This window comes from Mustela nivalis (assembly GCF_964662115.1).
Source record: "Mustela nivalis genome assembly, chromosome: X".
Taxonomy (NCBI): domain Eukaryota; kingdom Metazoa; phylum Chordata; class Mammalia; order Carnivora; family Mustelidae; genus Mustela; species Mustela nivalis.
The window spans coordinates 53,562,985-53,589,464 of NC_139040.1; the positions used below are offsets into that span (position 1 = coordinate 53,562,985).

The 26,480-nt window shown below is 33.9% G+C and overlaps 1 protein-coding gene across 1 annotated transcript in view; it reads right to left on the reverse strand.

The window, feature by feature from the left end:
* KLHL4 (kelch like family member 4) overlaps positions 1-12,964 on the reverse strand; it is a 136,062-nt gene extending 123,098 nt beyond the window's left edge. Inside the window, exon 1 of the mRNA XM_082715967.1 lies at positions 12,596-12,964. Coding sequence (XP_082572093.1) covers positions 12,596-12,633 — 38 coding nt within the window. The 5' untranslated portion in view covers positions 12,634-12,964. The remainder of the gene's footprint in view (positions 1-12,595) is intronic.
* Between the last annotated feature and the right edge of the window lie 13,516 nt (positions 12,965-26,480).

Below are 26,480 nucleotides of genomic sequence, written 5' to 3' on the forward strand. Positions count from 1 at the left end.
TGCCTCTAGCACTCTGATATAACTTTTATAACCTTATAGATTTAGTAGGGGTTGTTTTTCTAGCGTTGTATTCATATTCTCATTTTCTCTGTCACCTTTATCCCAGATTCAGGCCTCCAGTTTTATGGCCTTGGCAAGGCAAATGTTCCTTTTATTTAATGACCTCTTTTTACTATTCTTAGTACTTTGACTAAACCTTGTTTTTGGTTAATTCATTCATTGTAACATAGCAAGAAGCTCTTAAATTACTTTGCCTTGTGAAAAGATTTTGGAGATACACTTTGAAGGTGAAAATAATAAGGGGTCATCACTAGCAATGGGGAAATTGAGTCCATTTAAGGTCTAAGTTCAACCTTTAAGGAGATGGGTATTATCACACTGGCCTTGCTTTTATGATAATTCTTTGCTTATACTTGATGAAATTTCTGAAGTAATATCCTGGTTGCCTAATTAACCTGGAATAATAAGTGCTTCAGATTAGAGTACTTAAAGTGTATTGACCTAGAGATTTTATAGTTGGACTTCACTTCCCCAGATAAATGAATACCTTTATTGGCTTACCAAGGTATTTTTACCATTTTATACTTTTGACTATCTTAATACAAAAGAAAAAAAATACTCAAAATGTATGGTTTCATGTTTCTAAGTGATTTTATAAGACTATCTGCTACATTTAGCCTTTTTTATAGAATAATTCTCTCATTACTGTTCTGCAAAATTGTATTTTCTTTCTCAACCATATGTAGTCTATATTATAGTCTTCACAAATATAGAATTTAATGATGAAAGCTCAATATTAATAAAAGTATTAATAAAAGTATCTTAAGGATATACAGTAGGGTTTCTTTGATTGTTCTTATAATTGATTTTTCATTGAAAATCAGGACTTTTCTCTTCCAGTTAAGGTATTATACTCTTCAGTACAATAACAGTTATACTCAGGATGAATATACTTAAAATTATCTGTTTTTATATGACTAATATATCATTTCATGGAGTCTTGAAGAATGCAAATTGTTGGGACGCCTGGGTGGCTCAGTTGGTTAAGCAGCTGCCTTCGGCTCAGGTCATGATCCCAGCGTCCTGGGATCGAGTCCCACATCGGGCTCCTTGCTCCGCAGGGAGCCTGCTTCTCCCTCTGCCTCTGCCTTCCACTCTGTCTGCCTGTGCTCACTTTCGCTCGCGCTCTCTCTGTGACAAATAAATAAAATCTAAAAAAAAAAAAAAGAATGCAAATTGTTTTTAATGGATGATACAAATATCTCTCATTTATTACAGATAAAGTTGGAAATGTGATAATAGATTGTAAGGATTTTAAATTATCAAACTAAAATAAGTGTAGAAAAAACTTGCCTCAACATAATAAAGGCCACATATGAAAAGCACACAGCTAACATCATAGTCAACAGTAAAAATATATATGAATGCATTTACTCTAAGACCAGTAACAAGGCAAGGATGCCCATTCTCATCACTTCTATTCACCATCACACTGGAACTCTTAGCCAAAGCAATTAGGAAGAAAAGATAAATAAAAGTCATACAAATCAGAAAGGAAGAAGAAAAATTGTATTTGTACATGTCATAATCTGATGTATAGATAATCATGAAAATTCTTTAATAACTGGTAGAATGAATCAATGAATTTGGTAAAGTTACAAGATATAAAATGAACATATAAAAATCAGTTATGTTTCTTTATACTAACAAAATCTATCTGAAAAAGAACTTAAGAAAAACTATCCTATTGAGGCACGTGCATGGCTTAGTTGGTTGAGCACCTGACTCTTAGTTTCAGCTCAGCTCATGATCTTAGAGTTGTGAGATTGAACACCATGTTAGACTCCATGCTCAGTAGTGAGTCTGCTTGAGATTGTCTCCCCACTTGCCCGCAGACTCTCTTTCTCTCTCTAATATAAATAAATAAATATTTTTAAAAAGAAAAAAAAAAACCAGCCGTTTTGACAAAAAAGATAAAAAAGAATAACACACTTAAGGATAAACTTAACCAAAGGTAATAGACTGTATGGTTAAAATTATTTAAAAAACATAATGAAAGAAATTAGACACACAAAAAAGGAAAGTCATCTCCTGTTCATGGATGGAAAAAAATGATATTGTTAAAATGCCAATAATATCCAAAGTTATCTACAGATTATTGTAATCTCTATCAAAACCTCAATGCCATTTTTCACAAAAAGGGGAAAATATCCTAAAATTCATATGAAACTACAAAAAAAAAAAAAAAGCCAAAGCAATCTTGAAAAAAGAAGAAAGCTGAAGGCATCACATTTCCTGATTTCAAAATATACAGACCAATGGAACAGAATTAAGAGCTCAGAAAAAAATAAATCATGCATATATGGTTAACTGATCTTTGTTGAGGGTGTCAAGAATATACAATGAGGAAAGGACAACTTCTTGAACATATAGTGTTAAAAACTGCATACCTACATGCAAAAGAATGAAATCAGACCTCAATCTTACACCTTTCACAAAAATCAACTCACAATGGATTGAAGATTTAAATGTAATACCTGAAACTGTAAAACTCTGAGCAAAAGAAAACAACCTTCAGGGCATTGGTCTTGGAAGTTATTTCTTGAATATAACACCAAAAACACAAGCAACAAAAGCTGAAATTGACCAGTGAGAATACATCAAACTCAAAAGCTTCTGTACAGCAAAAAGTGAAAAGACAACCTATGGGTTGGGAGAATATATTTTCAAACCATATATGTAATAAGGGGATACAATCTAAACTATAAAATTAACTCATACAATTCACTAGCAAAAAAACAAATAATGTGATTAAACAATGGGTAAAGTACTCGCATAGACAGTTCTATGCAAATGGCCAATACACATATGAAAATGTCACTAATCGTCAGTGAAATAAAAATCAATAGCACAGTGAGATATCACTTCATGCCTTTTAGAATGGCTATTATTAAAAAAAAAATAAAAGAAAACAAGTGTTGGTGAAGATTTGGAGAAATTGGAACCCTTGTACAATATTAGTGGGAATGTAAAATGATGCAACTGCTATGGAAATCATTTTGGAGTTTCCCTAAAAATTAAAACTAGAACTGTCAAAAGATCCAGAAATCCCATGGCTAAATATATATAAAAAATCAAAATCAGGGTGTGCCTGGGTCGCTCAGTGGTTTAATCCTCTGCCTTTGGCTCAGGTCATGATCTTGGGGTCCTGGAATCAAGCCCAGCATCAGACTCTCTGCTCAGCAGGAAGCCTGCTTCTCTCTCTCTCTCTCTCTCTCTCTCTGCCTGCCTCTCTGCGTACTTGTGATCTCTGTCTGTCAAATAAATAAATAAAATCTTTTTAAAAAAATCAAAATCAGTATCGTGAAGAGACATCTACACTCCCATGTTCATTGCAGCATTATTCACAATATCCAAGAAATAGAAATAACCTAAGTCTATCAGTGGAGGAATGCATAAAGACAATGTGATATATACATACAATGGAATATTAGCCTTAATAAAGAGAGAAATTCTGCCCTACGCAATAACATGGATGAACCTGGAGGATATTGTGTGTTAAGTAAAATAAGCTAGTCATAGAAGGACAAAAGCTACCTGATTTCACTTATATGAGGTAAACAAAATAGTCAAATTCCTAAAAAAAAAAAAAAAAATGGGATGGTGGTTTCCAGGGGTTGGGGGTATGGAAAATGGGGAGTTGTGTTGTTCAACAGGTGTAAAGTTTCAACATTGTGCCTATAGTTAACAGTACTCTATTATGTACCTAAAATTTTGTTGAGAGGGTAGATTTAATGTCAAGTGTCCTTACCACAATAAAAAGATAAAAACTAGAATATTTTTAAAAAGTTAACATTACTTATTCAAATATATTCATGAACTGTCTGGAGTCCTGAAATCCCATTTAACTGGACATTGATACTCTATCATAGTTTTTAGATTTTAACATCATGAGTAGATACTCCACAGTCATGTTGAGTCTTGTATTTTTCTTTTTCTTTTTAAGATTTATTAGTTTTAGAGAGAAAGTGAGTTCTAGCAAGGGGAAAGGAAGTAGAGAAGGAGAGAAGCAGACTCCCTGCTGTATGGGGAGCCCAGTGTGGGGCTCAATCTCACAATCTTCAGATCGTGACCTCCACTGTAATCAAGAGTTTGACACTCAATTGATTGAGCCATACAGACAGCCCAAGTTCTGTATTTTCTGTTTTTCTCACATTTTTCCTTAAGTTGTTATACTTATTAATATGCTCTTTTCAGTACCATTCATTACTTTATCCTTCCTGTGATACGGAACTATTTAAGATCTGAGAAAAGCAAATAGGACCTGTTCCTAAAATTATTCACAGACACACAAAAAATTATTAGGGATTAATGAGTCCTGACGTCTAAGGTAAAATCCAGACAGTCCTTACCCTGTCAATTCAAACCCTACATCATCAATGTCTGACCTTTATTTCCTGCAAAGTTTTGTACTATTCTTCAATGTATATCATTCACTTCAACTAAAGTGAAATCTATCTTTTGAGCACACCTTCAACTCCTGTGCTTCAGTGCCTTTTTGAAGAAACTCTGTGTTGTTCCTCCTACCTAGAATTCATTCTTCCCCATATCTGTATCAAAATGTTGTCCATTCATCAAGATTCATCTCAAATCATCTCTCCTCCATGAAGTAGTCTAAAGTTGCTCTGATCAGAATTACTTTATGTCTTTTAATGCCTATAGGGCTTAATCACCAAGTAACTTAAAACTCTTCTCACAATATACTCCTTTTTATGCCCAAGAAATTTTAAATGAAATACTTTATCTACCCAACAATATTATAAGCGTTTAGTGGGAATCCACAAATATTGTTTATCTTTTAATTCTTTTTTTTATTTCTTTTCAGCGTAACAGCATTCATTGTTTTTTGCACCACACCCAGTGCTCCATGCAATACGTGCCCTCCATAATACCCACCACCTGGTTCTCACAACCTCCCACCCCCTGCCCCTTCAAAACCCTCAGGTTGTTTTTCAGTGTCCACAGTCTCTCATGGTTCATCTCCCCTTCTAATCTTTTAATTCTTAAAGAACCTAAGAAAACCTAATACGTACAGTAGGGGTTTAATAAATGTTGAATGAAGGAAACAATAAATGAATAAAAACGAACATCTTAGTTAAGAAACTGGTTGGTTGAATGTTACAACAGACTTCAGACTAAGTTACGGAGTTGTGTTGCCTAAATTTTCATGTGACTGTTACATATGCAGTTGTTTATTAGTGTTATTACAACTACTGTAATTGTTAGCCAGAAAGGGACACTTAAATGCCATTGTTCTTGGAAGAGTCTAGTTTTTCAGGGAAAAGATGGACAAAAGATTTAACATATAGTACCTATTGATTAAGCTACTAGTGGGATGAATAAAAACAATCATTTATGTTAAGCACTCACTAAAAAATATTTCCAAATTGTTTAGTATGGCTATTGAAAAGGTAACAGAAATAGGGTATAAGTAAGCCATGAGGTCTATATTCTGAATGGGAACATTTGAGAGCATGGAAGGGATAAGTTACTCTGATTAAGAGTAACAGGCTAAGGCAGGTTAACAGTAGTAACAAAGTATTCACTTCTGATAGTTTTTTTTTTCCCAGTGATCTAGTTTTTAAATTAAGTGTTTATTTAAATTCAGTTATATAACATTGTGTGATATTAGTTTCAGGTGCACATTATAGTGTTTCAACAATTATATACATCACCGGGTGCTCACCACAAGTGCATTTTTTAAAAAATTTTATTTATTTATCAGAGAGAGAGGGGGGGAGAGAGCGAGCACAGGCAGACAGAATGGCAGGCAGAGGCAGAGGGAGAAGCAGGCTCCCTGCTGAGCAAGGAGCCCGATGTGGGACTCGATCCCAGGACGCTGGGATCATGACCTGAGCTGAAGGCAGCTGCTTAACCAACTGAGCCACCCAGGCATCCCCACAAGTGCATTTTTATCCCCATAACCTATTTCACCCGTCCATCAACACAACTTCCCTCTGGTAACAATCAGTTTGTTCTCTACAGTTAAGAGTCTGTTTCTTGGTTTCCCTTTCTCTCTCTTTTTACCTTTGATTGTTAGTTTTCTTTTTTAAATTCCAAACACAGGTAAAATCAGATGGTATATGTATTTCTTTGACTGAGTCATTTTGCTTAGAATTATACTCTCTAGCTCCATCCATGTTGTTGCAAATGTCAAGATTTCATTCTTTTTTATGGATGAATAATATTCCTATATATATATATATATATATAAAACATCTTTATCCATTCTTCAACTGATGAACACATGGGCTGATTTCATATTTGATCATTATAAATAATTCTACTATAGATATAGGAGTGCAGTATCCCTTTGAATTAATGTTTTGTGGTTTTTTAGCAAATTCCAAGTATTACGATTATTGCATCAAAGGTACTTCTAAATTTAACTGTGTAAGGATCCTCCATACTGTTCTCCACAGTGACTGCACAAGTTTGCATTCCCACCAACAGTGCAGGAAGGTTCCTTTTTTTCCACATCCTTGCCATCCTTGTTTGTTTTGTGTGTGTGCGTGTGTGTGTGTGTGTTGTCATTCTGACAAGTGTGAGGTCACAGGTGTGAATATCTCATTGTAGTGTTGATCTGCATTTCCCTCACAATGAGTGATAGGTTTTGTTTTTCTTTTTTGTATCTCCTTTAGTTGAAATGTTAACTTGTTTCTCTTTTTATTTTTTCTTATTTTTAAAAATTTTTTTTCTTCCTTCTTGAGATAGGCTTGTATTGCTATAAATATCCCTCTCGGAACCATTTTTGCTGCATCCCAATAGCTTTGGACTGCTTTGTTTTCATTTTCATTTATTTCCATGTACTTTTTTATTTCTTCTTTGATTCTTTAGTTGACCCATTCATTGTTTAGTAGCATGTTATTTAATGTCCATGTATTTGTGTTCTTTCCATTTTTTTTTCTTTTGGTTGATTTCTAGTAATAGTGTTGTGGTCAAGAAAAATGCATAGTATGGCTTCAATATTTTTTAATTTATTGAGTGACCTAATTTTTGTGGGTGGATTTGCTTTATGGCCTAATATGTGATCTATTCTGGAGGAATTCCATGTGCACTTGGAAAGAATGTATATTCTGCTGTTTTAGGATGGAATGTTCTGAATATATCTGTTAAATCTATCTATGCCTGTGTGTCATTAAAAGACATTGTTTCCTTTTATATTTCCAACTTAGATGATCTGTCCTTTGATGTAAGTGGGGGTGTTAAAGTCCCCTAGTATGCTTGTATTAGTTCCTTATGCTTGTTAATAAATGTTTTATATATTTAGGTGTTCTCATATTGGGTATATAAACATTTACAATTGCTGTTATCTTCTTTTTGGATTTTAACTTTTATTATGATAGAGTGCCCTTCTTTATGTCTTGTTACATTCTTTATCTTACCTTTTATTTTTTCCAATATAGATATTGCTATCCTGGCTTTCTTTTGATATCCACCTTCATGATAAATATCTCTCCATCCTCTCACTTTTTTTTTTTTAAGATTTTATTTAATTTTCTTTTCCAGAGGGGGAGATGAACCATGAGAGACTGTGGACTCTGAGAAACAAACTAAGGGTTTTTAGAGGGGGGGGATGGGTGAGCCTGCTGGTGGGTATTAAAGAGGGCACATATTGCATAGAGCACTGGATGTTGTACATAAACAATGAATCTTGGTCAAAAACTAAAGATGTATTTTATGGTGAATAACATAACACAATAAAAGTAAATAAAATTAAAAAAAGATTTTATTTACTTATTTGACAGAGATAGAGGGAAAAAGAACACACACAGAGGGAGGGGAAGAGGGAGAAGCAGGCTCTGTGCTGAACAGGGAACCCAATGTGAGGCTTGATCCCAGGACACTGGGATCATGATCTAAACCACAGGCAGATGCCCAACTGACTGAGCTACCCAGGTGAGCCCTGGGTGTTAATATCTTATATTAGTATGGTACATTTGTTACGATTAACTAACCAACATCTTCTATTAACTAAAATCCATTCTTTATTCAGATTTCCTCAGTTTTTAACTTAAGGTCTTTTCTGCTCCGCATCATCACGTCTTCTTAGGATCTTGCTTGTGATGGTTTCTCAGACTTTCCTTTACTTATTTATTTATTTATTTTACAAAGAAAGAGCAAGTGGGAGGAGGGGCACAGGGGGAGAGAAATCCTGAAGCCGACTCCCTGTTGAGTATTGAGTCCTATGTGAAGCTTGATCCCAGGATCCTGAGATCTTGACCTGACCTAAAACCAAGAGTGGGTCACTCAACTGACTGAGTCACCCAGGGGCCCTTCAGACTTTCCTTTTGTTATGACATTAATTGTTTGAAGATTACAAACCAGGTACTTTTAAAATATTCCTCTATTTGGATTTGTCTGGTGGTTTTTCTCATTATTAGATTGAGGAGGTTGTAGGTTTTGTTTGAGAAAAGGACAGAAGTGAAATTCCGAAACCATTACATGATACCAAGCATATATACTGTCAAAATGACTGAGTACTTCTGATGTTAAACTTGATTACCTGGCTGAGGTCATATTTGTTAGGTTTATCTACTGTAAATTTACTCTCTCCCACCCCAACAGTTCTATACTGCATCACTTTTAAGAAAGAAGTTTATGTGCAGCCCACATTTAAAGTATAGTAGTCACCTCCATCTCCTCGAGGGCAGATTATATAATAACACATTTGCTTTTGTTCTGTTTATTCAATCACATATTCATATCAATATGGACATGAATATTTATTTTTTTACTTCGGTTTATAATCAAACAATATTTTATTTTGTTTTTAAAATTGTTCCAGCTTTGGCCAATGAGAGCTTTTCAGTTGGCTCTTGTGTCCCTTTGACATGACATAACCCCCATCATTATTTTTTGAGGACTTTCTTACTTTATGGCACTGCAAAGTGTTCCAGGTTCATCTCGTAGAATATTATATTTCCACCCGAGTTTTTTTTCTTTTTATTAGAAACTACTGTTCCTTACTACTCCACCTTGATTCCAGTTTTTCATCTTCAAATGTAAGAGTTTTACATACAACACTGCAAGTTATTTTTACTTACAAAGTCATAGGAAAGACATCAATGAGATTACTATTAAGATGTCCTACAAAAGTTAGAAAGAAGACATACAAATTAAAAAAAGAATAACATATAAACTAAAGTACTAAGTGAACATTTAGGTAATGTGTAATAGGTTGATATTAATATGATGTTCTTGAAGTCACATATTAAATAGTACCACACATTTTGTCTTTTATTTCTATTTCTAAATGCAGAAGGGAAATAGTTGCCTTTCAAATATTAGAAATAACAACTGTTTTCAATCACTTACTTTAGTTTATAGTTTATTTTTTAAATTTGTATTATATGTTGGCTAACTGAACATTAAAAAAAAGGAATAACAACTATAGCGATGCTTAATCATAATATTTAAAGGAACATGGAGCTAACATATTGCTGGATCCCTAAATGGAAATAAGTTCCAAATTTTTCAAATGTTAAACATATTTTAATTTATTTTAAGTTAAATACACATGCAATACTACACCAGTAGAAATGAAACACAAGGACCATGGTACTTCATTCTCAGGAATGAGGCTGGCAGTAAAGCAATCAAATATTTTCTATAATTTTGTACAACACACTTTAAACCATGGACAAAAGGTTTTAATCTTAAACTTTCTATAAACTACAAATTGTTGCGTGTTCCTTATTTCCTTTGAAATAATGATTTCTACTGAATAATGCAGTGTAAAATATTTTTGCTAACTGAAAGATGTAACATTGAGAAAGATAATATCATGAGATTTCATTTATAAGTGGAATCTAAAAGCAAATGAATAAATAAAGATCAATATATGTCATATGAGAAGCATGACCATAACACACCTGTTAAAATATTTGTTCTTGTTTTTCTAATGCTGAGGTTGAAATAAAGAAAAGAAAGAACCCTGAACAAGGTAGTTGTGATGAAGCTAAGATGTAGAGTTATATAACTAAGACAAAAAGATGATAATGACTGGTACACTGGTATGAACATAGTTACAGTGTGGGATCATAATACAGTGCTATTCCTAAATGAAGTACATACTTGTAATTCAGTGATATAGGAATGTATTTGGGCTTTTTAAATATTTAAACCAACATAGTAATATAACTAATTATTTTTTTCTTCTTCCAAATTTTTACTTATATTTCAGTTAGCTAACATACAAAGTATACTAGCTTCAGGTGTAGAATTTAGTGATTCATCACTTATGTACAACTTTAATACTTTGGATTTATTATTTGTGTTAGGAATAATTGTAGGCCATTCAGTTGTGTTTTAAGTTAATAGTTTAGTCTATTCTCTATTAAATTTCTGCAATATTTGTAGAAAGTAGGATGACTTAGATACCTTTACTTTGCCAAGAGTCTCAGAGCCCATCTTGTAGTAGTGTGATAATTCTCCACACTGACTGCCTTGTTACTTAGTTTGTTTACCACAAGAGAGAATGCCAGGCTGTTGCCAACTTCCCAGGATCCTTTCCTCTTGTTCCCCAGTCTTTCTCAAGAGAGGCATTAGAGAAGCAAGACATAGAAAGTTCCCTCTCAAACTCTCCTTAATCAAGACATAATTCAGAATGGGTAATGATAGATTAATAAACCATCATATTGTAATTAATTTACAACTTCTTTTTTGCTTAAACTGTCATTGGCACATATATAAAAACATTTCTATTTATTTTAAGAAAATATTAACTTTCCACTCTAATCATAGAATATTTAACAGAACATATCTTCAAAATATGAAAACTATCAGGAATAAAATAAAAGAGAAATTTTATATAAATATAAATATCTATATATAAATCTATATCTCTCTATATGTATTACTTGGTGACAATTTCTATTTGACATTTTATCTAGCATTTTTTAGCAACTAATTTATTGTGAATGTATTCTCATGCTGGCAAATAAATCCAGGAAACTTAAAAAAATTTTATCAGGAGGTTACAATGAAAAATTTAAATTTCTCTAAAACAGAATCAAATGCATTAATATTAATCTCTAAATTCAGCAGTTTTTTCAATTGTTATTCATGCTGAGGAAAGATCATTTGAAAATGTGCTGAATCTGAAAGCATGGATTATGTATCATTTTGAAAATACAATTAGTTCCATCAAATACAATCTGCTATCCCAGCAGTTATATAAGATTTTCTTGGATAATCACAAACTATTTAGGGAAATTAATATATACACAATTTCTTTAAAAATGTGTATCACATACAATCTAATATTACACTTAAAGTCATTTCACAAAGTCTTTCGCATGTTTACATTGCAAGAAGACTGAGTTGCTACAAAGGTGTCATTTTGCACAGTTGATTACCATTTGTTAAAATATTATGTTGCTTTTTCTACTGACATTATGTTTTGAATTTATGGCAGCAAGGAATTGTCAGGCAGATGTATCCGGGGAAAAAAAGAAACCCTATATCTAGAAGTAAATTTACCAGTTCTTCTCTTCTGTACTTATGCAGAGACACAGTATACCAAATAAATAAATAAATATTATTTCCAAATAAATAAGCATAGCTTCAGGTTGAACTGTTATATAATTTAAAGTATATCAAAATACTTCTTTTTCTATGGCTCTTTTACACTTTAAATATATTGCCAAGATCATCAGTTGTGTCTACATATATTGGGGAAAAAACATCTGATAATAGATAATAGAAAAGATAAAAATAGTAAAAATCTACTAGGTTGTTATATGGGACACGAAATACAGAATGTAATTTTCTTCCATTCAAACAGTACTAGTAGACACAAAAATAAAGACAAAGTAAAATATCTTATGAGCTATACTAAAGCTATACTTTACTATCACTTCTTATACCATTTTAATGTCCTGAAATAACTGACATGTTCTATTTCCTACTTTCAAACATTGCTGCTATAAGCACCATTTCATTATTTGCTTTATGCAAAATATTTTCATGATTGTAAACTATCTATGAAACCAATACAACTTGAAATAAACCTCAAATGTGAAAGGAAGCTGTTCTGTACTCTCACATAAAGATAATGTATCGATAGAGTGTAAATACACAACGAGGTACCAGGGAACAGATAAGAATGTGCTGAGCAGTTAGTGCTTTTATTTTGTCAGAACTGGCCTAAATCACAAAAGTCAGGTTTCTATTTATGTAATTTATTACACTGGCACAGAGAATCACAAGTGAATATCCAAGTCACAGAGGATATTTACAAAAGGTTAGTAATCACAATAAAGATCTCATAACAAAACAGAAATCTTAACAGAATTGGAATGGAATCAGAAAAGTAAACTCACAACCATAAAACATGTTTCCATTAATTATCAAAACATGTAAAATTACTATTTTCCTTTATAGACTTAGAGGAGTAGGTTACTTATAAATCCTGATTGGCTGCATACAAATTCAGATAATTACAGCACTTTTATTTAAACAGTAAGTGAGAGTTGTAGAGAATAAGTTACCCTAGTTTATGGTTTTTAGTTATGCGAATGAAAACTCCTACCTCACTGTAGAATCTTCTGTATTATCATCAGCAATCATCTCCAAATCTTGTGAGTGTTTCTCACAGGCTTCTTTAAACAAATTCTCTTCTGAAACTGCTTTAGGAGTATCTTCATTTGCTCGAAGATGTTCTATCAGGTTTTGTGAGTGCCAATTCTGAAAGGATCTCTGATGGTCAGGGGCCAGTGCTGGCCCTGGTGTTAGTATGTTAGGGTGGAAAGAATTGTTCCTTTTTTTCAGTCTGTTTCTGTCCTGAGCATGGTTGTTCAATCTGCCCTGAACCGGGATCCCTCTATGCTCATATCCTTCCTGCTGAAGGCATTTTCCAGTGTTGGGTGACCCTTGCAAAGGATGACTAAACCACCTCCAGTGTAGCCTTAGAATCTGTTTCACATGAAACTCTTGCCAGGCACTGACATTTTTGCAGGAGGAAAGACAAAAGCCTTCTCTCAACAGAAAGGAAATGGAGCCTTTGTTATCTCCCATTTCTCTGCCTCTTCTGTAGAACTAACAAAAGCACAAGTGCTGAGAGCAGGGTTTTGTGTGTCTGTGTGTGTGTGTTTTGTTTTGCTTCCCTCCTTTCCCCCCAAGGCCTGTGGTGCACTCTAGCTTTCCAGCTGAAGCAGAAAACTGCAGCTAACCATGTAGGTGGAAACTCACACAGGATGATGAGATCAGACCTTAAAGTAAATCAGTTTAGCATAAGAAAGCAGCTACCATAACACACTGCAGCTGCTAAATTTGCGGGCTCATAGCCCTCCCACTTGTACTTGCAAATATCTAACCCAGCTTCCTCCTTACCCTACATGCAGTATCTGTGGCTTAAACCCAGGCAAGTTGGCAAAAGTAGTATTTAAACTCACTTCCTTCTGGATTCCCTCTACTCACCCCACCCCCTGCCAGATTAGCCCACTTCTGAGAAAGTGTCACTTTGTCCTTAGAATAATTTGTACCAGGAGATTCATGATGATCTTTTTTCAGGTTCTTAATGAAAATTTTGATGGGGTTCATTAAGAGATAGCATTATATCATTCATCTCATGAAGGTTTGTAGTTATCTTTACAAAATATCTAAAAATGTGAATGGTTTTTATTAATATTTGCTTAAGAACCTGAACAGTTTCAGAAAAATAAGAAAGCATTGGTTATCCATGACTAAACACACACACACACACACATACCACTAGAGGATATATTAATAGTATTTTAAGTCTACACCTGAAGGAAGAGAGCAGTGTTTTTCTAAGCTGGTTAGGTTAGAAGAGATGCCTTCTTCCAGTGACAATAGCTTGAAAACAAATAGTCTATTCTGGCTCCATGCCTGTATAAACACCTCCTTATTATGCTCTTAACTTTCACAGGGAGTGTTAAAGGTCTATTTTCTTTGACCAGAAGACCTTGTGAGAGGATGAAAAGGGGCATGTTTTGAATCAACTCCAAATTGCCACATATTTCAGTAATAACTATGCAAAAAGTACTTTAATATGTAAATCAGAATCACTAATTGCACAGAAGTGTTTCTGTAATAGTCATGTATCAGAAATGTTCTCACCGGGGCACCTGGGTGGCTCAGTGGGTTAAAGCCTCTGTCTTTGGCTCAGGTCATGATCCCAGGGTCCTGGGATTGAGCCCCACATCTGGCTCTGTGCTCAGCGGAGAGCCTGCTTCCCCGCCCCCTTTCTCTCTCTGGCTGCCTCTCTGCCTACTTGTGATCTCTGCCTGTCAAATAAATAAATAAATCTTAAAAAAGAAAAGAAAAAGAAATGTTCTCCCCAATGCAATTTTGAAATTCAGTTTGAATTTTATCCAGCTTCCATGTGATGTGTATAAGTCATATGGAGAAGATTATACCAGTGTATTCGTAGAAAGAATATCAGAATTGCAAGGTTTTGGTTTTAGTTCTGACCTTATGGTTAATGAGCTGTATAATCTTGAGTAAGTGACTTTACTTTTTTGCATCACAGTTTCTTCATACATAGTATGGAGAGGCTGAAGAGATATTTAAATATCTACGTGCAATGGATTTTAAATGTTTGGAATCAGAAATAAATATATTTTCCAAAGTTTTGGTAGGTATTTTACCTGCAGTTTTTAATAAATCTAATTATAATGTTCCCTTTCTTCTCTTGTTTCTGTAGGTATAATAGTAAATTTGTGTCAGTTTGGTGGGACTATCAATGAGTTACCCAGATACTTGCTAAAATATTATTTTGGCTATTTCTGGTTCACTTTAACATTTAAATTAATAGACAAGTGAGGTAAATTGCCTTCTTTAATGTGTGTTTTATCCAATCAGTGGAAGGTGGATCAAATATATAAAGCAATTAATAAGGAACATAAAAGATCTCACTGATAATAAGACAATAAGAGTAGGGAAATTTAACACCATACATCAACGAACTGATCATCTAAGCAGAAAATCAACAAGGAAACAATGGCTTTGAATGACACAATGGATCAGATGGGCTTAACAGACTTATTCAGAATATTTCATCCTAAAGCAGCAGAATACACATTCTTTTCAAGTTCACATGGGACATTTTCCAGAATGGATCATGTACTAGGTCACAAAACAGGCCTCAACAAGTACAAAAAGCCTGAATTAACACCATGCATCTTTGTGGACCACAATGCCATGAAACTTGAAGTCAGCCAAAGGAAAAAAAAAAATGGGGAAAACCACAAATACATGGCAGTTAAGCAACATGTTACTAAACAATGAATATGTCAATCAGGAAATCAAAGAATAAATTTAAAAATATACATGGAAACCAATGAAAATGAAAGCATGACAGTCCAAATCCTTTGGGATGCAGCCAAATTTGTACTAAGAAGGAAATATATAGCTATATAGGCCTATATCAAGAAAAGTCTCAAACAACCGAAACTTACACTTTTTGAAAAGAGCTATTAAAAAAAAAAAAAAAAGGAGCCTAAAGCTAGCAGATGGAAAGAAATACAGACTCCACTCCACAAAAAAAGTTAAAAAGCCAATATCGTTGATGAACATGGATTCAAAGATTCTTGACAAAATACTAGCAAATCAAATCTAACAGTACATTAAAATAATCATTCACCAAGATCAAGTGGGATAAAATACTGGACTGCCAGTATGGTTCAATATTTATAAATCAAGGTGATATACCACATCAATAAAAGAAAGTATAAGGACCAAATTATCCTTTCAATCATTAAATAAAAAGCTTTTCACAAAGTATAAAGTCCATTCATGATAAAAACCCTCAACTAAGTAGGGAATATAGCTCAACTTAATTAAGGTCATATACGAAAAACACACAGCAAATATCATCCTCAATGGGGAAAAAAAATGAGAACTTTTCCTCTATGGTCAAGGACAAACAAGATTGTCCACTGTCACCACTGTTATTTAACATAGTACTGGAAGTCCTAGTCTCAGCAAGTAGACAACAGAAAGAAAAAAAAATATTTCCAAATTGGTAAGGAAAAATTCAAGCTTTCACTATTTGCAGAAGACATGATAAAATGTAAAGAAAACCCAAAAGACTCCACCAAAAATTTGCTAGAACTGATACACAAATTCAGTAAAGTCATAGGATACAAAATCAACATACAGAAATCTGTTGCATTTCTATACACCAATAATGAAGCAAAAGAAAGAGAAATACAAGAAGTAATCTTATTTACAATTGCACCCAAAATAATAATATACCTAAGAATAAACCTAACCAAAGAGGGAAAAGATCTGTACTTTGAAGACTATGAAACTGATGAAAGAAATTGAAGGTAACACAAAAAGTGGAAAACATTCCATGCTCAAGAGTTGAAGGAACAAATATTGTTAAATGTCTATATTACCAAAACCAATTTTCACATTTATTGCAATCCTTCTCAAAAATACCACCACTATTTTTCACAACTAGAAAAAAATCCTAAAATTTGCATGGAACCACAAAATACACTTAATATCCAAAGAAATCTTGAAAAACAAGATCAAAGAGCTGGAGTGATCACAGTTTCAGACTTAGAGTTATATTACAAGGTTGGAGTGATCAAAATAATATGGTACTGGCACAGAAACAGACACATAGTTCAATGGAAGAGAATAAAAACTAGAAATGAACACAACTATGTAGTATATTATTATTTGACAAAGTATTTAAGAATACCCAATAGAAAACACACACACACACACACACACACACAACAGGTGTTGGTAAGGATGTGGAGAAAGGGAAACCCTCTTGCACTGTTGGTGGGAATGTAAATTGGTGCAGCTACTATTGTAACAGTATGGAGTTTCCTTGAAATTTAAAAATGGAACTGCCCTATGATCTACTACCTTAGCCACCACTAAGTATTTACTCAAGGAATATAAAAATACTGATTGAAAGTGATACATGCACCCTGATGTTCATAACATTTTCTACAATAGCTAAATTATGAAAACAGTCTGTGTCCATCAACTGATGACTGGATAAAGAACATATGGTATAGGGCGCCTGGGTGGCTCAGTGGGTTAAGCCGCTGCCTTCGGCTCAGGTCATGATCTCAGGGTCCTGGGATCGAGTCCCACATCGGGTTCTCTGCTCAGCAGGGGGCCTGCTTCCCTTCCTCTCTCTCTGATCTCTTCCCTTCCTCTCTCCTACTGTGATCTCTCTCTGTCAAATAAATAAATAAATAAAAAATCTTAAAAAAAAAGAACATATGGTATATATATATACAACAGAATATCACTCAGCATAAAAATGAATGAAATATAATCTTGAATGAATGAAAATGAATAAAAAATAATCTTGCCATTCACAGTGATGTGGATGGAGCTAGAGAGTCTTATTCTAAATGAAGTAAGTCAGTCACAGAAAGACAAATACCATATGATTTCACTCATATTCAGAATTTAAGAAACAAAACCTGTGAACATAGGAGAAAGAGAGAGGCAAGTCAGAAAACAGTCTCCTCACTTAGAGAACAAACTGATGGTTATCAGATGGGAGTTAGGTGAGATGACGGGTTAAATATGTGTTGGTTATTAAAGGGGGCAGTTTTTGCGATGAGCACTGAGTGTTATATAAGTGATGAATTACTATATTCTACTCCAGAAACTAATATTGTACTGTAGATTAACTAACTGGTATTTAAATCTTGGAAAATTAAAAACCTGAAAAAATTATTTATGTTTTACACCACTGTATTCTCAACTGTGCTTAAAAGAGACAGAGTAAGCACACTGTAAATACTGGACAAAATTAATAAAATGATATAATAGAGGTGCAAATGACTTATGGTAGTACAAGAAGTAGTTCCAATTTATCCATCTAAATAGTCCATCTAAATAGTATCTTCTTGGATTTCAGGAGTCTACAACATTATTTTGCTAATATATTTTCTGAGCTTGTTGTGATTCAGATATAGCTATTTGTGTACTTTTTACAATAAGTTGAATAGTAACTAATACCTGTGAAAGTCTAGTCATTGATAACACAGTATTCTGTATGATTCTACTGAGAATGTGCTTTTGTAAAGTATGCAGATTATGACCATTTTCCTAGATCTTGAACACAGAATTGTAGAATGACTAAGAAAGTATACAGATCTTCTAGATAAGAGATGATAGGAGCCTGACTCAGAGTATAAGTACAGATAAACACATTGACCATTTCAAAGTCACAAAGACATATTTATATGCTGATAAGTACCTGCATACACACACACAGAGACACACACTGTTTTTAGGTATTCAGAAATTTAAGAAAGTAAAGAACTTTAATCTCTACTAAAGTAGAACTCATTTGTATGAACATACAAGTCAGATCTACAAAATCAGTATCTGTTTAGCATCATACTTTGGCTTTAAAAATTCAATTCAAATTCAGAATATACATATGTATTATGAGCTTTCCCATAGTCATTACACATAGAAAACATTTACATTAATATGTGCCACTTCATCTTGGTAACCTGTCTCTCAAAATAAATTATAATGTATATATGTTAATTATACAGGAATTTTTTTTAAAAGATTTTATTTATTTATTTGTCAGAGAGAGCGAGAGCGAGCACAGGCAGACAGAGTGGAAGGCAGAGGCAGAGGGAGAAGCAGGCTCCCTGCGGAGCAAGGAGCCCGATGTGGGACTCGATCCCAGGACGCTGGGATCATGACCTGAGCCGAAGGCAGCTGCTTAACCAACTGAGCCACCCAGGCATCCCTGTATATATGTTAATTATAATGATGTGGTTTAGATTTGACAGTTGAATTAAATATAAAAGTTAACTATAAATAGCTTTAGGAAATTACTGAGTTTAAATTTTGAGCATAAATACATTCACTATCTCTATACCTATTTGCATCCAGTGAATTGTAAGAAGTAAGCACATATATCCAAGATTGAACAGATAATTTAATTCAGGAAATATATATTGACTACCTACTAAGAACACAACATTGCAGGTAATGGGAGATATTTATAGTCCATATTGAAATCTGAATTTTAAGAAGATAGATTACAAAGGAAGTAAAATTGAAAATCAGGAGGCTGCTGCAATAGTATAGATAAGAGATGATAGGGGCCTGAATCAGAGTGATAAAAATGGGAAGTTGGTGAGAGTAACAAAAGAAATTATGAAGCAGCATCAACAACATATGAGATTAATTACATATGGATGGTGATAAAAAAGCATGTCTGCCCTTGGTAACTTCGCATCTGATGATGAAATAGGAAATAAAAATGTAAGTAAAAACAGCTTCTCATGTGTAATGTGAGTACAGGTTGCGAAGTCATGAGTTTAGTTTGGGATAGGTTGAGATTGATATATCAGATATATATCTAGGCATAGATATATCTAGTAACTGTCTGGAGCTCAATACAGAGATCAAAGGTAAATATAAATATTTGGAATTTTCAATGTAAGTTGGTATGTGCCTTCCTTAATAACCATCCCCAATCTAGCCCACCCCCACTCACCTCCCTCCAACACCCTTTGGTTTGTTAATACTTACTGTGTAGCTACATTAAGCAGGACCAATTGATGTGTGTGTGTGTGTGTGTGTGTGTGTATGTGTAAATTCTTAATGAAGTTCTTATCAACTTTAGTAAAGACTTTTGTAGACATAGACATGCTTGTTCTTAAATCTTTAAGAAAAGACACAATCCCTCTAACAGCTATTATGGACTGAATATTTATGTCCCCCCAAAATCACATGTTAAAGCTATAACCCCCAGTATGATGGTAGTTGGAGGTTGGACCTTTGGGCAGTAATTAGGTTTCGATGAGGTCATGGGAGTGGATATCACATAAGTGTCCTTATGAAGAGGAAGAGACATCAGTGCACTCTCTTTCTCCACTATGTGAAGATGCAGTGAGAAAGAAGTTGTTTGCAGACAGAAGACTGTCTCTAGAACCAGACCATACTTGTAAGATAATCTTGGATTTCCCAGCCTCCTGAACTGTGATAAATAAATGTCCATTATTTAAGGTTCCTAGTCTGTGGTGTTTTGCTATAGCAACACGTGCAGACAAGACAATAACTAAAATAGTCTTGAAAAATAACCACACTACCCAATACCCAATAGTAAAGCCTTCTCTATAGCTACAGTAAGCTAGATTGTGTTTTATTGGCCAAAAAAGTGACACATAGATAGACCACTGGAACAAAACAGAAAACACAGAATTAGACACACAAAACATGTCCAATTGATATTTGACAAAGTTGTAAAAGTAATTAAATAAGGAAAAGATAATTCTTTCAACAAATAGTGTCAGAGAACTAGACATCTATAGTAAGAAGAAATGAACCTCAACCTAAGCCTCAACCTATATACACAAAATAACTCAAAATGTATAATACACTTAAATATAAAATATGGGACTATAAAAGTTTTAGGGAAAAAATGGAAGATAGTCTTCAGTATCTAGTTCTAGACAAATTTTTAGACTTGACACCAAAAGCATGATCTATAAAAGAAAAATTTGATGAACTGGACTTAGTCAAAGTTATAAGTTTTGCTCTGTGAAAATATTGCTTAAAAGGATGAAAAGGAAAGGTACAGAGAAAATATTTGAAACCCTATATCCTACAAAGGATTAGAACCTGTAATATATAAACAACAATATAAAAACAATCTAATTAAAAATAGATAAAAGACATGAACAGACATTTATCCAAAATGAACACAAATATGTTAAAAATAATTGGAAAATATATTCAGAATCATTACCCACTGGGAAAACTATAATTTAAATCACAATGAGATATGAGGATGCACCTATCAAAATGGTTAAAGTAAGAAAAACTAACAATACTAAATTTTTGTGAGGATGTGGAGAAAGAAAATCAAATATCTGATGGGAATGTAAGATGGTACAGCAATCCTGGAAAAGTTTGACAGTTTCTTTAAAAAAATAAATAAATGACCACCATATAACTTAAAAATTACAAAATTAAGTTTTTTTCCAGAGAAAATAAAACTTATTTCCACAAAAAACTATACACAAATATTAAGAGCATTTTTATTTGTAATGCCCAATAAGTGGTAACAGCCCAGACCTATTTCAGTGGGAAATAACCTAACGTATGCATATCACTGAATGGAACATAGCAATAAAGATAATTAATCATTGGTATATAGAACAATGTGGGTGAATCTCTAGGAAATTGTGGTGAGGGGAAAAATGTCATTCCCCAACGTTTACTTGCTGCATGATTTTATTTATAAAACTTTACTGAAAAGACAAAATTATAGAAATGGAGAAAGGATTAATGGCTCCTAGGGATTAGGGACAAGAATGGGGTGGATTTAGCTTGAAAAAAGTATCACAAGGTTTCCATATAATTAGAAAACTTTTTTTTTTTTTTTGCCTATATTCATGACAATGGAATAACCTACTATGGCTTGCAAGATGACACCATTGAAGAAAACTGGAGAAAGAATAGAGAGAAGATATGCATTATTTATGACAATAGCATAAAAATCTATAGTTTAATTAATAGAATTAGGGGGAAATATCACCATAATATAGAACAATTTATATATAACATTGTATTGTGGGGTTTATATATATAATATATGTAGCAATAAGACATATGACAACCACAAGAAAGGATGTGATTGGTAAATTGAAATATATAATTGAAAGCTTCCTACATTTTATGTGAATTGGCAATATTAACACCAACTAGTAGCAAAAATCTAAGGGATGTATAACATGCTTCATAAAGAAAGCACTAAAAATAATGTAAAGAATCAATAATTAAATATAAAAAATTAAAATCTTAATATAGTAAATTGAATTTCTGAAAAAAAAATCAAATTTATCCCCAAAAGGGAGATGTAACAGAAGTACCAAAAAGAAAAAGGATGGGGAAAAAAGTGATAAAATGGAAGGTCTAAATTCATTCATATCAAGAATTACTTTAGAATGAATGTGCCAAACATTCCAATGAAAAATAACTCTATAAGTTTGGTGCTATTTTCATTATTTTTTTTATAGATGAAGAAACTAAGGTGCAGAAAGGATAATCACTCCTAAGTCCACACAAGAAGTATATGGAAGAGCTAGGATTTAAACCCAGACAGAGCCCATGATCCTAATGTCAAAATTATATTAGTTAACATTTAAGTGGTTCTAACCCACCATGAATTAACTCACTTCCTAATAAGAAAATGTATATGGGATAATAATTTAGCTAGTCCACTAAGTGTCAGGAAAAAGAGTTAAAGATACAATACTTACAAGAAACAATTAGAGGAAGACAAGAGATAGAATACAAATATATATTGAGTAGTATAGTAGACACTAGAAATAGAAAGGGAGATGGACTTCCTTTAAAAGGAGAAATCAGGTGGTGCCTAAGTGGTTCAGTCAGTTAAGCATCTGACTCTTGTCACAAAATCACTTAAATATCAAGATAGGAATAACCCCACCAAAATGGACTTGGGTGTCTTTCAGGTAACTGACACTTTGCTCCACTAGTAACAATTAGTCAATATTTACAGAAACTAAGTCAAACAGCACGACTTTTTTTACCTCAATTATAATTTCATTTATCCGATTTTTCTGTATTTCTTATTTTTTTAAATAAATTTGACTCTTGTATGATTACTTAAATAGAATGGGAAAACATAAGAGGTAAAGTTAGATCCTTATTTTTACAACTCAAAAACTGCCTATCACAAATTTAAAAATGTAAATACACAAAAATGTTTTATAGCAATATTGGTAAGAAATAAGAAAAAGAAAGGACATGAAATAAAACTAGGAAATGAAAATAAAATCTGGGGAATATTGCATCCTACCTTTAGGATGACATTAGTAAACTGGAAAGATTATGTTTTTTAAGATTTTATTTATGTGACACAGAGAAAGAGACAGAACACAAATAGGCAAAGCAGCAGGCAGAGGGAAAGGTAGAGGGAGAGGGAGAAGAAGACTCCCCACTGAGGAGGGAGTCTGATGTGGGACTCAATCCCAGGATCCCAGGATCATGACCTGAGCTGAAGGCAAATGCTTAACTGACTGACCCACCCAGGTGCCCCAACCAGTAAGATTCTTAATGAATCATAAAGAAGCCTATAAAAACTAAACTTACATCGTTAATAATCTTGATTCTTTGTAAATATTTTTTTGATTTGTCTATACAAAATTAAATGTTTTATATGGTTTTTAAAGTTTCCAAAATGTACTTTACCTTGTTTTATTCTCTAAAGTTATATTCCTCTTCCCAATAACTTGAAATGTTTCTTAATAGAGAAATACAAGAAAACTTTATGGAGTTCAGGTATATAATGTCCAGCCAACTTTGGAAAATTATATTAGTTATATCCATACTGGGCATTATCAGGTACCTATTGGTTAAGGTCCTTTTTGTTCATCTTCATGGAGTATAATATGATTCTTTTATCCTTTCAAAGTGTTCTTGTTCACACACATCAAAGGAATTTTAGCATTTGTTTAGTTGTTCCTTCGGCCACAAAGTGTTTCACTACTCATCAATTTAAAATAATATATTTGTAAGGGCCTACTTAGCCAGAGCGACTCCATCTCGGTTAAATAGCCATTTTGTTATTTGTGCAGTAAACTTAAATTGACCCTGCTCGCCAGAAGAATTTACTTAAAATCAAGTCCAGGAAACCAGTAAAATGTAGTCAGCTAGTTCCTGGTAACAGAGCCCAGAATACAAGGCCGAGTCAGGCCAGATGGAGCATCTAATCAGTAAAAAGCACACATGCAACCTCCCTAACCACCAAAGAATGTAAATCCCACCTTTTGGCCACCAAAGTTGGGCACCAATTCTGACCAGCGTCATAGACTAGTTCAAATAGCTACTATAGAGTAAATTATAATTCAATTGGCCACCTGCGTGTGGCCTAGCATAACTAAACCTTCCTGGAAAGTACTCTTTGTAACAGTGAGATGGTCTTGCCCAAACCAAACTGACTCCATCTTGGGAAGGATGACCATCTCATTATTCCCACTGAATATGTAAGCTGACTAAGCCTTCCCGGAAAGTACTATTTGTAACAGTTCCTGGTAAGGGGTAATCTTGAGTAACAAGTCACCAGACCAGATGGAACTAGCCAATCAGCAAGAGACACACGAACCTGTGGACTGAGATAACAAGATGCAGGTTGCAGTTTTACCCAATAAAAGGTAGCCTGTAAGATTGGGAGGGGTCACTCTCTTCAGAGGCGGCCCTGACCAGTCATTCAATTCTTGATGCTTGGCATGAATAAAGCTTTTCTTGACCTTCACTTTATATAGGTCTCGTTCCTTTGATAATGGACCCCAACATATTTTTGTATATGAAAGGAGGGGACATTTAGTTATAACTTTATATTATTTTATGCTGTTTGAAAATTTTATAATGTGCATGTGTAACTTTGAAAAAATATACCTCATAACATATGCAGACTAGCTGAAAATCTCTTCAATTAATTTTAATCTGTGATAATGTACTTGCAAAGACACTTAGGATATTCTACATGGGATTATGTTGAAATAATATTGGATTAAAAATTGCTGCTGAATAAGATCAAAGATTATAATGATAACATCATTTTTGTCAACTCTTAGTGCACCTTTGTGGTATAGATACATTTAATTGCCAGTAAGAGTGGACTAATTAGATATTAGAAATGTATTAAGAGCATAATAATGTCTAAGAAATATATGACTATAACTGAAAAGGATTATTCAGGATTTATCAAATTGAAGATGACACAAAGAAATGGGAAACTTCATGCTCATGGATTAGAAGAACAAATGTTAAAATATCTATATTACCCAGCTAGGGTGGAATTAATATGGCAAGGTGATGTGGGAAACAAAGACAGAAGGAAATACAGATAAAACTAAATGTCCTTATAACCTGCAGCACATTGACTAATACTTGAGATAGGCTGATTATAACAGTCCTCCAGGATCCTAAATCTTCTTTAGCATATGGAAGTCTTTTTGGAACTTCCCTTTATCTTTATTTCCCCCAACCCCATGGTATATAGTCAGTTGCTCCTCACAATCCCCAGGCAGCTGGAAGCAGCAGGCAGCAGCAGAAGCAGCTCTTTCTGCCCACAGGTCTTGTCCCATGATTTAATAAAACCAACTTTTTTGCACCAAAGATGTCTCAAGAATTCTTTGTTAGCCATAAGCTCCAGACCCCAAAAAACTACAACAGAAGTTTTAGGGAAATGTAAGGTTTGGCCAGTAAACCCTAAGGCATAAAATGAAAAGATTACTCTAGACGCTTTAGTAGGAGAAATGAGAAGGCTTGGGAACCAGATGCCCTAGTGACCAAAGGCCCCCAGCCAAGCTCTGCCTCCACTTTTATTGTGAATGTTATCAATATATCAAGGGAATAACTAAAACAAAAAGGAGTGCAAAGTTTTAAAAATCAAGAAAGCGATATAGGGAGTATTGTGTGATTAGAACAAGCTGGGCTTGTGACGTGTGTGCAGTCAAGGAGTGTGTGGCATATGTGACCTCCAAAGATAAATGTTTCTCCTAAATCAAGAATTTACTCCCTGGATGAATGCACTGAGCCACCATGAGGATCTGGCTGTTTTCTGCCCAGAAACATTAAAGGGGTCCCAGTTTTCTGGACACTCCTTCTTTACTTTTCAATTAGTCTCATCCAGGGAGGCATGTGCTTATTGAATCTTATCTAGCCAGACACTATGGATTCCCATAGGGGGACCCTGAGCTTGCCTCATCCTTCCAACATAGCGAGATCAAAATCCAACTATTTTGAGTAACTAGGAATATGACTGAGAATTAACAAATAATCTGCACAGTTGGATAAGAGAACATGGCAGATGTGAGATTATGAGCTATGAATTAGGGAAGAGGAAACCTGGTGGCCATAAAGAGGAGGGAACACTTTTCATGGAGCAAAATCAAGAAGAGGGAGTGAGTGGAAGAGAGCAGAGCAGGTGGGGACTTCACAATAAGCCCCAGTAAGGATATCCCCTGGGTTGAACTGGGAGAGATAAATTCTAAATAACCCTTTTTCATTATAACCAAATATCTCTTAGAAAAGACATTATCTTTTTTTTTTTTTTTTGGGAGGAGGGGGTTCATTTGTTGGTTTGTTTCCTTCTCTCATTTTCCAGATCAGCATGTTACTCTCTCTCTCCCTCTCTCTCTCTCTCCTTTCTTCTTACCTTACTCTTTTTTTTTCCTTCTTTCTTATTCTTTATAGTCAGCCTTATAATTTTGTTTCTCTGTTTGCATTTTGTTACTTTTCATTTTCTTTTGTCTCGGATCAGGTTTCTTCTTTCTCTTCTTCTTCTTCTTCTTCTTCTTCTTCTCCTCCTCCTCCTCCTCCTCCTCCTTCTTCTTCTTCTTTTTCTTCTTCTTCTTCTTCCTTTTATTTTCAGGCATATCTTGGTAAACAAATCAAAACACACC